Source organism: Brachionichthys hirsutus, chromosome 11 (assembly GCF_040956055.1).
Source record: "Brachionichthys hirsutus isolate HB-005 chromosome 11, CSIRO-AGI_Bhir_v1, whole genome shotgun sequence".
NCBI lineage: Eukaryota > Metazoa > Chordata > Actinopteri > Lophiiformes > Brachionichthyidae > Brachionichthys > Brachionichthys hirsutus.
The window spans coordinates 2,701,643-2,714,388 of record NC_090907.1 but is presented as its reverse complement, the minus strand read 5'-3'; the positions used below and the strand labels follow the sequence as shown (position 1 = coordinate 2,714,388).

General features: G+C 46.4%; 2 protein-coding genes across 2 annotated transcripts; one reads left to right on the top strand and one right to left on the bottom strand.

Moving 5' to 3' along the window:
- The first annotated feature begins 2,055 nt into the window (after window positions 1-2,055).
- fam118b (family with sequence similarity 118 member B) lies at window positions 2,056-6,398 on the top strand. The gene is made up of 6 exons (XM_068745602.1): window positions 2,056-2,138; window positions 2,289-2,598; window positions 4,959-5,186; window positions 5,692-5,820; window positions 5,908-6,220; window positions 6,328-6,398. Exons 1-6 carry the CDS (start codon window positions 2,056-2,058, stop codon window positions 6,396-6,398), a joined length of 1,134 nt encoding a protein of 377 aa, XP_068601703.1.
- A 776-nt stretch (window positions 6,399-7,174) lies between these two features.
- On the bottom strand, window positions 7,175-12,296 carry srpra (SRP receptor subunit alpha). The gene is made up of 15 exons (XM_068745401.1): window positions 12,212-12,296; window positions 11,963-12,100; window positions 11,679-11,762; window positions 11,422-11,585; window positions 11,107-11,267; window positions 10,870-11,032; window positions 10,534-10,684; window positions 10,311-10,459; window positions 10,120-10,241; window positions 9,932-10,018; window positions 9,664-9,836; window positions 8,797-9,010; window positions 8,521-8,684; window positions 8,266-8,364; window positions 7,175-8,183 (listed from the first exon to the last, which is right to left on the bottom strand). Exons 2-15 carry the CDS (start codon window positions 12,083-12,085, stop codon window positions 8,055-8,057), a joined length of 1,983 nt encoding a protein of 660 aa, XP_068601502.1. The 5' UTR covers window positions 12,086-12,100; window positions 12,212-12,296; the 3' UTR covers window positions 7,175-8,054.
- Window positions 12,297-12,746: the final 450 nt, after the last annotated feature.

Here is a 12,746-nt window from a genome sequence, read left to right as displayed (position 1 = left end):
TATATATACAATATTATATATATATATATAACATTCCTAATCTCGTTGTATATCCACTATGCAATGACAATAGCGGCTTTCTATTCTATTTCTATTCTATTCTAACAGCTTTTGAAATATATATATAATATTTAATCACAAATTAAATTTTTGAATGAAGCTTTATTAAATTGCCCTGTTAAAGGAAGAAGAAGACCACAAGCAGGCAATGTGTACTGTACACAATAAATACTAGTTGTCCAAGTGGTACTATAGGTTGTCGGCTACTGCAACACGTGTTCCACTTCTCTGACGTCACATGCTTACGTTCAAAAGGAGCTTTGCCATTGCTGCTTTCAAGTGATACAGAAACTGTCCGATTTTATGGTTTTGAGAATTTATACACATGCTTTGTGATATTCTAGCAAAACTAATTTTGGTATTTATATATGTTATGATTTATTTAAGTATTAAAATCATATTATTTGCAATCACCGTGCACATCCAGATAAGACAGAACTAAAAAGTTATTATAAATCATGTCACGGTCAATATTGGAATATCAGATGGTCCGACGTTGCGGTGCTACAACAAGGTTGATGGTGACATGAAAATGAAATTAAACACATGCAGTTACAGTGTCTTTTCATGTGTACTTAATTAAATTCTGATACACGAACCTGGTTTTGGTTTGTGCGTTTCTTCACCTGTCGATATCACAGGATAATTACTACATCACCTGAAGGCATCACGGCACCCGGCGTGCATCACCTCAGTCGGCTCAGGTAGCGGCTTTAATAGATCCGCAAAACTTGCACAGAGAGAAGTAATGTGTACGAGGGGATATTAATAACGGAATTATATTACCGGTACTTTGAATTAGACACTTACCGGGGTTTTCGTGCTTCTAACAACCTCGGACGGAGCTAATTTGACTCAAAGGACGAGACAAACGCACCTAATTTATTAACGATAGTTTTTAGCTAACATTAGCTGGGGCGATTATTTATCGTTATCGTTACGTCATATGAACGTAGCACTGATACAGTCAAGGAGTTAGCATTAAAAACATCTCAGTTATTTATCTTGAACTGTCCCCGACTCTGAATTCAACGGATTGCTGTAATTACTATTGAACAGAAACACTGGTATCAAGGTAAGAAAGGCGTTAGCTTATGACGTAATGGCTCGTCTGTTCTGAAATGTGTCTTCCTTCAGAAATTAACGGAATTAAAATGTAAATTGTGTTTAAATGCTAAGGAAAACTACCAACTACTCATACCTCATCCTGTCTGTGTCGGTTTCCTGAAACTATATCCTTAATTTTGGGACGGCTAATGTTCTACAAAGGCTGTACAATCTATAAATATTTAGGGACTTGGATTCATGCTGCACCAAAATGTATTTAACTATGTATATTTAGTTAATATACAATATATATATATATATATATATATATGTATAAAAAACTTTATTAATAAGCAAATCATCAATGCTAAATATTGCATTTACTGCAGTGTCAAAATTATTATAATGGCAGCATTTCTATTACCAAGCGTGTTTTGGAATGCATTTTTGGGCAGTGGTGAAAAGACGCCCGTTTCGACCTTTGGATTAGTGATATCTCTGTAGGAGGAGGAATGACACGTAGGCTGACAACAATAGGAAAATGTCTTGCTGTCCCGGAAGCAATTCCATAAAGGTGCCGATCATAAACATTCCTCAAAGTCCATGAGGTTTATTTTCAGAAAACGTGCACGGATTCCCATGAGGAATGGGCTAATATTCCTCGTATATGTCATTAAGGACTGGAATATTAATATTCAATATTATATGGTAATTACTATCTGTCGTATTGAGCTTTTGAAATTGTTCTTGTTTGATTTGGTCACGACAAACGGCTAAATCAAATCAAACTAAAACAAACTAAAACCACTGTTGGATCATTTTGTATCTGACAAAGACCGCTAAGAGCGAAGCTTCACAGATGACGCATGTAACGTTCATTTTTTAATTGCTGTTTCCGTGTTAGCTGTCAGATTTAGAATGTGCTCGATCCCGTTTCTCAGGAACTGAATGGCCTCCGTTGTAGCAGTGAGAATTGAGAAGCGACCTGCGGCTGAATCTCAGGATGCAGACTCAAATGCAAAAAAGCCCAGGTAAGCCCGGGTCCCTGTGTGGAGCAGGCTGCACACCCATTAAAAACGTTTTCCTTCTACTCCATAATAAAGGTAGTTTTTAATTTCACACTGCATGCTAGTGTGCGTGAAAATGTTCTTGTGTTTTTTAAACCTTCATTCTGATGGAAGGATTTGGGAAACGTCGTCTTTGGAACCATCATCACTCAATCTCTGCCTGCCCCAAAGGAAACTGCTGCCCAGCCTGAAGACCAAGCGAGCCCCCGAGCTCGTCCTCGTTATCGGCACGGGGGTTAGCTCTGCGGTAGCTCCTCAGGTCCCCGCGCTCCGCTCCTGGAAAGGTCTCATCCAGGCCTTGCTCGACGCAGCCAATGATTTCGACCTGCTGGAGGAGGAAGAGAGCCGCCGCTTCCAGAAACACATGCAGGATGATAAGAATTTGGTGCATGTGGCTCATGACCTCATTCAGAAACTTTCACCGGTAAGCCCGAGTCATTTATTTATTTTTGTTAGCTAGCTGTCATTTCTCCAGCAGGAACGTTGTTCCTCGATTTATGTCGGTGAAAAGACCGGTGGCGAATGTTTGTCTGCTTTTTCCAAAGAATGGATTTCCGTCAGTTTAAACAAACGTTTGAGTCGGTTGACGTTGAATCCAACCACGCATGCTAGAAGCAGAGTTTTCTTCCTGTTTCCCATTTAGCACCTGTGATGTCCTTCCTGAACCGGATTAGTGTTCTTAAGCCTCCTGTTCTCTCCTTAATCTAGGTTTATATATATATATATATATGTGTGTGTAAGCGTCAGTGAACCAATGTTCTGTGTGCTGAAAAACTCTTCCTGTCTTCTTAAAAAATATTTATATTAATTTGAAACATTCACTGGGCAAGACCTTTGCCAAACTATTTTGCTGTGAAGCCCTTCCAAGTTTTAAATGTCTCTCTCGTGCGGGACGGTTCTCATTTTGTCCCGTCTTAAGACCGCTATCTTAAAACGAGAAATGCAACCACCGTTTCATCTTCCGTTCACGCACGATTGATTTCATACATATTTTTTCTTTAGCATTTGTAATGCGTGAAGTTGTTTTTATATCGCAGAAGAATAAGCTGCATCACGCCATGTGTCAGTGGAGAACATGCAGAAAAACACAACTTTGAGGAAATAAATCAACAAATTCTTACTTGTTACAAGGAATGGTTGCCCACATGAATAGATATAAAACTTCTCAGACCCCTGCAGATATAAAGCAGTTACATATATATATAGTCATGGAATATAAAATGGACATATTTAGATTTCCAGATGACTTGGGCCTCCTCCGCCTCAGACCAGTCTGGTCTGGAGGGCGCTGGCAGATGGGAGCTTTAAAACCATTTGCCTCCGGTGTTAGTCATGTCTCATCGCATCTTTGACTTTGATAAAACGCTCTTTGTTTCAGCCCTCAGGCTGCTGCGTCACAAAGCGAGCAAACAGAACTTTTATGGCTTTATCCATGGTTTAGTCCAAGACGCCGGCCCGCTGCAGTTGGATTCAGACACGGCAGACTCTAGAAAAACAAGCCCCTGGCGTACGTTTTCCATTGAGAGTGATACGAGCGTGTGAGAAAATGTTCTATAATTTGAGTTAATCCAACAAGAGTGGGGCTGCAGGAGTTGAACCCACTTTCCAGGGACGGTGGTTCGGTGGCACACGGGTCGGGTAATGAGGGGAATCTGACATTAACACTCTAAAGAAGGCTTTTATAAAGGGAATGAAATCTTTGCTTATTTCTCAAGAGCTCACTGGAGGAATCGTGTGTTGACAGTTATTGTGGTGATAATCGGAGATTAACAGGGACGGGTTGTGTGTTTTGGTTTATCTAAAACTAACAACACAATGATATCTAGTTGTTTATGTGCACTTTGGTTTTTATCACAAGTCACGAGCGAGTCCGTGGACAATGCTGGTCAGGATGCTGTCAACACGGGATGCGGATCATAAGCCTCTTCCTGTTCCTGTTAGAACTGTAATCTCCGAGCATTTCCCCCGTGCTGGGATCACCTTGGTCACCACATCTCTGAACTACTACTAAGAATAGCAAAGAGCACTTCAACAGGCCTTCGACGGGCTGTCTGTCGGGTAAGGAGGAGGAGATTTAAACCTGTTTAGGAAACTAGTGCAGAGACGCCGCACCGCTTTAAAAGAGCAAGTCATGGCAGGCTCGGTTGTCCGGCATCCCCCGCTGCCCTCAGCGCCAGGCTAACACCGCCAGTCCTCATATGGGCGTAGCGGGAGTCTGACCTTTGCTAGTGCTGAGTCTGTGATGTAGTGACAGCTGGGAATCTCATATATAGGGGAACGAGTGTGTTGAGAAGACGATAAATCCCAAGACGGTTGTCGCGCTTTCCCACTGCTAGCATTAGCAGACGCAGCGCCGCGCTGGTTCTTCAGGTGTAAATCAAGAAGCCATTGCTTGCATTAAAATGTCTCCATTCTACTGCCACCCCTCTTCCTCTGCAATGCAGCTGAAGTCCGTGTGATGTTTCCACGAAGCGTTATCTATGGCAGGGCTTTGTTTGGATTCTAACCGCTCAGATTCTGCTTTTCGGTTCCGGTTCTTGATGATTCTTCTTCCCATTCTCTTTGACAAACCAGGTTACGTGCATTTATTTAAAAGAGAGTCACACAAACGAGTGTTCTGCATTGGCGTTTGGCATAATGTATGGTAATTAGGTCAATTATTTCTTGTTTGCGGCTGAGGTTAAGACAAGCAGAAACAGAAATGAATTTGGAACGAATCATCCAGTCTCTGCATGCTTTTAAATAGTCCTTGCATTTCCTGATTTATTGTTATTTTGTTTTTAGAGAACAGGCAACGTGCGATCCACGTTCTTCAAAGACTGTCTGTACGAGGTGTTTGATGACTTGGAGTGCAAGATGGAGCACGCGGGGAAGCATCTCTTGTGCTCAGTGCTGCAGCTGATGGAGAGCGGCGCGCTGGTCCTCACAACGAACTTCGACAACCTGCTGGAAATCTACGCGGCCCATCAGGGCACCAAGCTGGAGTCTTTGGACCTGACGGATGAGAAGAAGGTGAGCGGAAAGTAAACTAAATGCTGTCCTAATAAGAGTTCTGAGCTGGCTTGGCTTTGACTAAAATGGACTTTGACTTGAAGGAGCCTTTTGTGTATTGACAGGCAGGGAAAGGTTAAAGTTCCAACCGTTACTCAGCTGCTGTCACATTTTATGGTCTGAACAACATTTGCTTTAGGTTTAGGAATTCGCTGAAGGGGAAGCCTGTTGTTTTCCCACTAAAACAGGTTTGTGTCGCTGCTAAAATGTCAAACCTTCATGTCAGGTGGCCGTCGATCTAAATTTAGTTTACTTATTCGTTAGGTAGAACCAAAACTAGCGAGAATTGGTCGTCGTTTTCTGAGCGACGCGTCGCTTTGCCTCCCAGTCCTGGTATTTATGAATCGTTTCCATCGGGGCTAATATCCTCTGCTGTTAGCCCAGCCAGAACAGGATTGGGTGCAATGGACTGTTAAGTGTGTGTGTGTGTGTGTGTGTGTGTGTGTGTGTGTGTGTGTGTGCGTAGGTTTTGGAGTGGGCTCAGGAGAAACGGAGGCTAAGTGTTTTGCACATCCACGGCGTTTACACCAACCCCCGAGGGATTGTGCTGCACCCTGCTGGCTACCAGAACGTACTGCGGAACACGGAGGTCATGGTGAGTCGCCGGAAGACTCTAAAAGCCGTCTCACGAGGGGACGGACGGACGGATCGACCGGCTCACCTAACGCTGGCTTCCCAACAGCGCGAGATCCAGAAGCTGTACGAGACCAAATCGTTTGTGTTTCTGGGCTGCGGGCGCACCGTGGACGACACGACGTTCCAGGCTCTGTTCCTGGAGGCGGTCAAGCACAAGTCTGACCTGGAACACTTCATGCTCGTGCGGCGGGAGGACGTGGGCGAGTTCAAGAAGCTGCGCGAAAACATGCTGGACAAGGGCATCAAGGTGATCTCCTACGGGGAGGAGTACGCCGACCTCCCGGAGTACTTTGAGAGGCTGGCCAATGAGATCTGCAACCGTGACGTGGCCACGAACGGCTGGGGCACAGAGGACGAAGGTCAGCGGGCGTTTCAGCACCGTGGTTCATTCTTCCGGTACGTAAGTGAACACGCCGAGTCCCGAGTCGACTGAATGTTCTTCTTGTCTTTTCATCTTTCTCCTCAGGGTCTCCTCCACAAAACGGGGAGGAGCAGCAGAACGGCTTTAACACGCAGAAAAGCCTCCTTCAGGGCTAGAAGCCGGAAGCTTCTCTTTAGCTTTGGGCAGCGGCCGCTTGTGAAAGACATTTTCCAGAGTAATACAACAGCTCACTGTCCGGGACGGTGTTTTCCTACTGCATGCTGCTAGACAGAAAGCCCGAGCGTGTTCTTGATGTTCAGTATGAAGGCCCACGGATGCTGACTCTGCAGGACGGCGTGCATGACAGTTTGTTTTAAGGTTCCAATCGGCTTCAATACATTTCTATTTCATTGCCCAGCCCTAAATATCAGTGTTACAGGTGTCTGTTTTATATTTATACAATATAAATTCTTAATATATTTCATATGCTCTATTTAAGTTTGACTCTATTCACGCTTTTGAAGGGAAAGTAGAATCTTCAGTACCAGCATTCAATGTCTCAATCCATTTTATATTTAATGATGTTGCTCTATTGGGATGGCTCAGCGGATCCCTTTCTGTGGGGGGGGGGGGGGGGGGAATTCCTCCCACCCCGGATGAGACGCCGCTCCAGCCGCATCGATTCACCGTTCCGACTCGCATCAGCTTCGGCGTTTTCTCTAACGCACACATGCCGTTATCAGAAAGCAGCTTTATGTTGCTGGAGGAACTTGCTTCGCACGCGTCTTCCTCAGTCGTAGGAAATGTTCTTCGTAACCCTTTTGTATTTTTAATATTTGCATGTTGTGTGTTCTGAGCTTAGTATTTATAAGTACTATTTTGAAAATAAAGCTTTTTGGCCTCCATTCCGTTTTGCTCGTCCACCTGCAGCACGAGGCAACGCTCCAGCATCGAGTTGCATGTAGCAGCTTTATTTAGAAATGTTCACATTCTCATAAATTAGCTCAAATGTTCTTTAAAATTCTTCTCATATTGCACGACATATTACAGGGGGGCTGGATGATACTCGGGACTTCATTTTGTCTTTGCCGTCGAAATGTAAATCAAAAAATAAAAAGGGGCTAAACGATCACACAGGGTGTAAGAAATTAAATTAAATATACAACCTGAAAAAAATCCATCTGTAAATCTAGCTCAGAGATGACTCGATGCAATCCACCCGGAACTGCCCTGTTTAACAAACCTTTTTTTGGACAGGGAGTAAAATATCTACTTGCTTAAGTGCTCATAAATGTTCTGGATCCAAAACCACTTAGCTGTAGCCCTCGTGGCTCCCGATGGATAACCATGTGATGCTAATGGAGAACTGGAGACAGGCACTGCGGTCACTAATCCTTCCTCAGACGTTGGGCAGCGGCTGAAATGCCATGCCCGGCACACCACCGCAGCCTGACCTCGTCCGCATGCAGAAGGGAAAACTGACAGAATGCCAGGAAGGGGATTCTTATTTAAATAAATCTTTACTATGTAAACTGATGAAAATTACAGCCGAGGTCCATTTCATCAGCTGAAACGCCGTTTGAATGCGACTTTACGCTGATCTGAGGTACTTTTCAATGCAGGCCCAAAAAGAGGCAGATATAGGCTCCTCTAAACGTTCTGTCCTTTTCGCTGTGATTCCTTGTGACTATTCCCGATCAGCCGGGGAGAGGTGGATGAGATGCGCAGATCAGTGGGGGAGGGGGGGGGGGGGGGGGCAAACGTCTCACTGCGGCGTGCGGAACTTGTTGGCTTTGTTGCGATGACGGATTGACAGCCGAACTCGAGGGCGATCAGGCCTTCATCAGGGCGCTGACCACGGCGCGGGCGTTGAGGATGCGCAGGTCGTTGTACGTCTGCCCCGTGCCCACGAACACGATGGGCTGCCCCGTGATGTAAGTCATGGAGATGGCGGCGCCAACCTGCGAGGGGCGAGGGATGACTCGTCAAAGGAAACGCCCCTTCAGAGGCCGCACTACCTTTCTGGGGACATTCAGATCTTACCTTGTCATCGATGGTGTCGAACTTGGTGAGAACAATCCCATCAATGAGGCGGGGCTTGTCAGACATGGAGTGATCCGCCAGAGCCTGGTTGAACTTCACCTGAGGACACGAGGAGACGGACAGTCCCACTTTATGCCTTACAAAAAAATGGTTTACTGGAGAGTTTATGAAGAACAGAAACGAGTTTCATTTTGCAGGAGGAAGAATCGGAACGACTGAAGAACGCTCCACGTTTGCGCTTAGAAGGTTTCTCACCAGCTGATCAACAGCCTCGTTTCCCACCAGAGCTTCGCCGACAAACAGCACGAGATCAGGCACGTTGACCGCGATCAGCTTGGCCAGGGCGGTCATCAGGGGGGCGTTGTCCTGCATCCGCCCCGCCGTGTCCACCAGCACCACGTCAAAGGCCTGGTTGCGAGCTGGAGAGATTCAGGACGTCGTCATTTCAGACCGATTACCACAACGGAAGACTACAGGACTCCTGGTCGGCGGACTTTGGGTTCGGGTTTGGACAGCAAACGCTCCTCGTACCGTATGCGATGGCCTCCATGGCAATCCCGGCGGCGTCCTTCCCGTAGCCCTTCTCGTAGAGCTGGACGACCGGACGTCCTCCGTGCTGCTCCGGAGGATGCAGGGAGTTCAGGCGCCGCTGGTGAGTACGGAGCTGCTCCACCGCCCCGGCGCGGAACGTGTCGCAGGCCGCGATCAGCACCGTGAAACCGTTCTCTATGAGCCAGAAAGAGATCTGGACGGAGGGAAAGACGAAGACGCAGTCACGTCTCTGTGTGGACGCGAGGTTACCATAGGAGAAATAAACACCGGCATTTTTAAACAAATCGGTTTTAAAAATCAATAAATGAGGATGTTTTGACACCGAAATTCACGCCCGTTTAATCCCAAAAGTTGAATTTATTTGTGTGTTTTTTTTATTTCCATGTCACTTGAGCATCAGCCTTCAAGAAAAGATGGTTGATGATTGTTCATTTCTTTTCAGAAGAAAAAAAAAATACAAACTTTCGCATTTTCCATGAATCAAAAAAGTTCAGATTTTTATCAACAATGGAAAATTGGTTTGAATCTTCCTTTTCTCTAAATGCAGGGGTCAAGGGCTGAAACCAATAATCCAGATGAAATAAAATGCCTAAATGAGGCTTAGCTGTATAGATTAAAGACTATTGCTTGTTTAGTCGGAGATTCAGGACGACACCTAGAACAAACTTAACCCAGAGCCCTCGGTGCAGACATTTTAAACACAAAGACCCCCCGGGGGGACTTCCCATGACTCCCAAATCAAGAATAACCCCACAAAGCAACACAAAGGCCAGAACGGTGGCTGCAGAAACAGATCCGCCGGGCGTCGTCTCAAAAAGGTGTTCACATCATGAACTCTTAACTCACCTTGGCCAGGTTGGTGGATTTTCCGACCCCGTTGACGCCACAGAAGGTAATAATGAAAGGCCTCCGCTGGCTCTGCGCCTCCATGACATCCCGGAGGATGTCCACCCTCCGCTTGGGCTGCAGGATCTGCACCAGAGAGTCCTGCAGGGCCGACTTTACCGTTGAGGCCACGGCTACAGACAGGCGAAACATTTGAAAGAGCGACTTCGGAGAGGAAAAGCGCCGCTGCGGTTCATTCATGCGGGACTCTGCTAGCGAGGCCACTTACTGGTGAACGTGCCCATGACTTTGCCCTCCAGTTTTTTGGCGACAGAGTCGCAGAGCCGGGAGGAAATGTCGGCCGCTACGTTCTTTGCTGCAGAACAACAAATTACAGACGATTCATTTCAAGAGAGAAAAAACAAACATGCAGCGAGTGAAAGAGAGAGAGAGAGAGAGAGAGGTGAGATGCCTGACCGATGAGGTGGTCCTTCATCTTCTCCAACACGGACTCCATGTCCTCTCGGCTCAGGCTCTTGGAGCCCACCAGGCCCTTCAGCATGCCGAACATGCCCCCGAAGCCGCCGGCCGCTGCGGGGCTGGAATCAGCGAACGAAAGCATTTACCGATCGCACGTGCACAGAAACGCTCGCGCTGCAAGCTCTCACCGCTTCTTGCTTATTTCACGGACAACCACTCGCCCCGCTTCCTCCTCTTCTTCTTCCTCCTCCTCCTCCTCCTCCTCCTCCATCCCCCCTTCGTCACTGGACTCGTATTCCACAGAAGGCACATCAACCATGGGCCTTAACCGCATCTCCTGAAAGGAATCAACAAACCCTTCGTTGACTGGGATCACGTTAGGGCTGGGGGGGGGCGGGGGGCACTACATACTGGGTCAATTTGTGCTCCCGGGTTCTGTTCAGTTCCGTTGGCAGAACCCTCTCCATTCCTCCCGCTGTAGTCCAGATCCTTGGTGCTGCTGCCGCCCATGTGCCAAACGCGCATTTGTTTCTCCCTCGGCTTCTGAGGCTTCGGGGACTTGCTGTGAAGATGAAGACGAGAGAGTCAGAACAAAAGACACGCCCGTCGAGACGTTCCACGAGGAGATCAAGACGCATGCTGGTGAAATGGATTTGCTTCCGGGGGCAACCCAGAGCGTGCCCGTTGACAATTGATTTGGACGAAATCTCGTATCGAATCTTTTGTTTTGAATGCATTTCGCCCTGCCTCGGTTTCTCAGCAGCTCCAACCAGCCGCTTGCGGAAGAACTCCTCCCTCTTCTTCTGCATGATCTCGTCAGAGTTCAAGCCCCGGTTCCCGTTCTCCACCGCCTTCGGAGTGGCAGACGAGGTCTTGGCCGGATCCACTTTGACAAGCTCGGCTGAAGGAGCTGAAACGGATCGGCAGATCAAATCGAGCCGGCCAGAAAACGATGCAAAAAGCTTTTCCTCCAACGGAACTTACCGTCCTTTTTGGTGTTTTTATTCTTCTTCCCACCCGGTTCCTTGCCTTTGTCTCCCCCCTTCGTCTCGATCATGGACTTCACAGTTTTTTGGGATTTGTCGGACTCCTTGAAGGTCCGCATGGGGGCGGGGCTCCGAGCTTTGCTGCTGTCCTCCGCCCCTCTTTATGCCGAACATTTGATGTTTGTCAGGACGGGGGGGGGTTAGATCACGAAAAAAATACACTTTTGACTGCCGACATATTCTTTACATGGACGCTCGTACGGAACAGAGTTCCTCATCAGTTCCTCTTACGTGACATAAATCCTGTCTTTACCTCAGAAGCATCTTGAAGTCGACCTCGAAATCGTAGCTGTAGTTGAGGAGCTTCAAAGAGCCCTTCTGCTCCAGCTCGTTCTTGTACCGATCCCTGAAGTGGAGCTGAACATCGTCTATGAACTTGTCGACGTACGTCAGCGTCAAGATCTTCTGAAAACCCACCTGGACGGAGAGACGGGGTGCAAGAAAAGCGAGAAAAAGGGGGTTAAACGTGAATCCGACAACCGAAGTCTGAAGTGCGGCTGAGAAACTCACCACAAAGATCAACTCAAACTCGTTGTCGAGTTTGTATTTTAGACTCAGGGCCTCATGAGTGAATGAATTGTTCCCACTTCGTTCCTGTAACATCACAAAGGGCGTTAAGACGTCATCAGCATGACGTCACTGCTCGCTGCGGTCAGCTCGGTGTCTTTAAACTCAATTAAATCAACTTTATCTAGTATTAAATAGCCAGGCCGTACGCTAACGTTTGCTATCTATTAGCGCTAGCATTCGCCGGTCACGGCAACAACAACAACAACAACAACCACCACCGTCACCTGGAGGATCACGGAGCGGATCAGAGCGTTGACGGGCCCGGTGAAGGACTCGGCCACGCCGGCTCCCTGGAAGCACCACAGCACGATGCCGCCCTTGCTGAAGATGGTGAAGAAATCGAGCATCTTGCCACCGCGTATCTACAATAAAAAAAAAAAAAACACGGGAAATAAAGGTGAAAATAACGGTACGGTTGGTCGTAAAACGAATTAAATGGTGGCGTCAATTCTTAATTTTCTTTTATAGCTCACCAAATAATAATTCAAGCGATAATAAATCCTCGCGCAGGAGAATCCAACGCCGGGCTAGAACTGTGTGTTCGACACGTCAGATGCAAAACCAGGAAGTGACGCACTTTCCCGGCGACTCTTTTTTTCTACGCTGTGAAGTGTGCGCATGCGCAGTCCTCCAAATAAGCGTTGTCACAAGATTCATGTGCGGCCACGAAAAATATGGCAGCTCCAGAGGAAACGTAACTTTGTGAATTTAGTTTCGTAGCTGTTAACCTTTATTTTATTTTATTGTTGTCCTCTTGAAATGTTAAATGCATGTCTGTCAACTTCTGACTTTTAGAAGTTAACGCCTCTGAGTACTTACTTTAATAAAAGAAAGAGGCTTTTTAGCCAACACTAAAACACTGTTTGACTTATTTATTTTATAGCTGTTGTTAATGATAATGTGTATAATTGTACCTTAGATGTATGTTCCTATATTGTTATTTCAGAAACATGTCTTCCTGTTATTTAAATTTAGATTTTATTTTCCATATTCCTGCTCTAAATACTT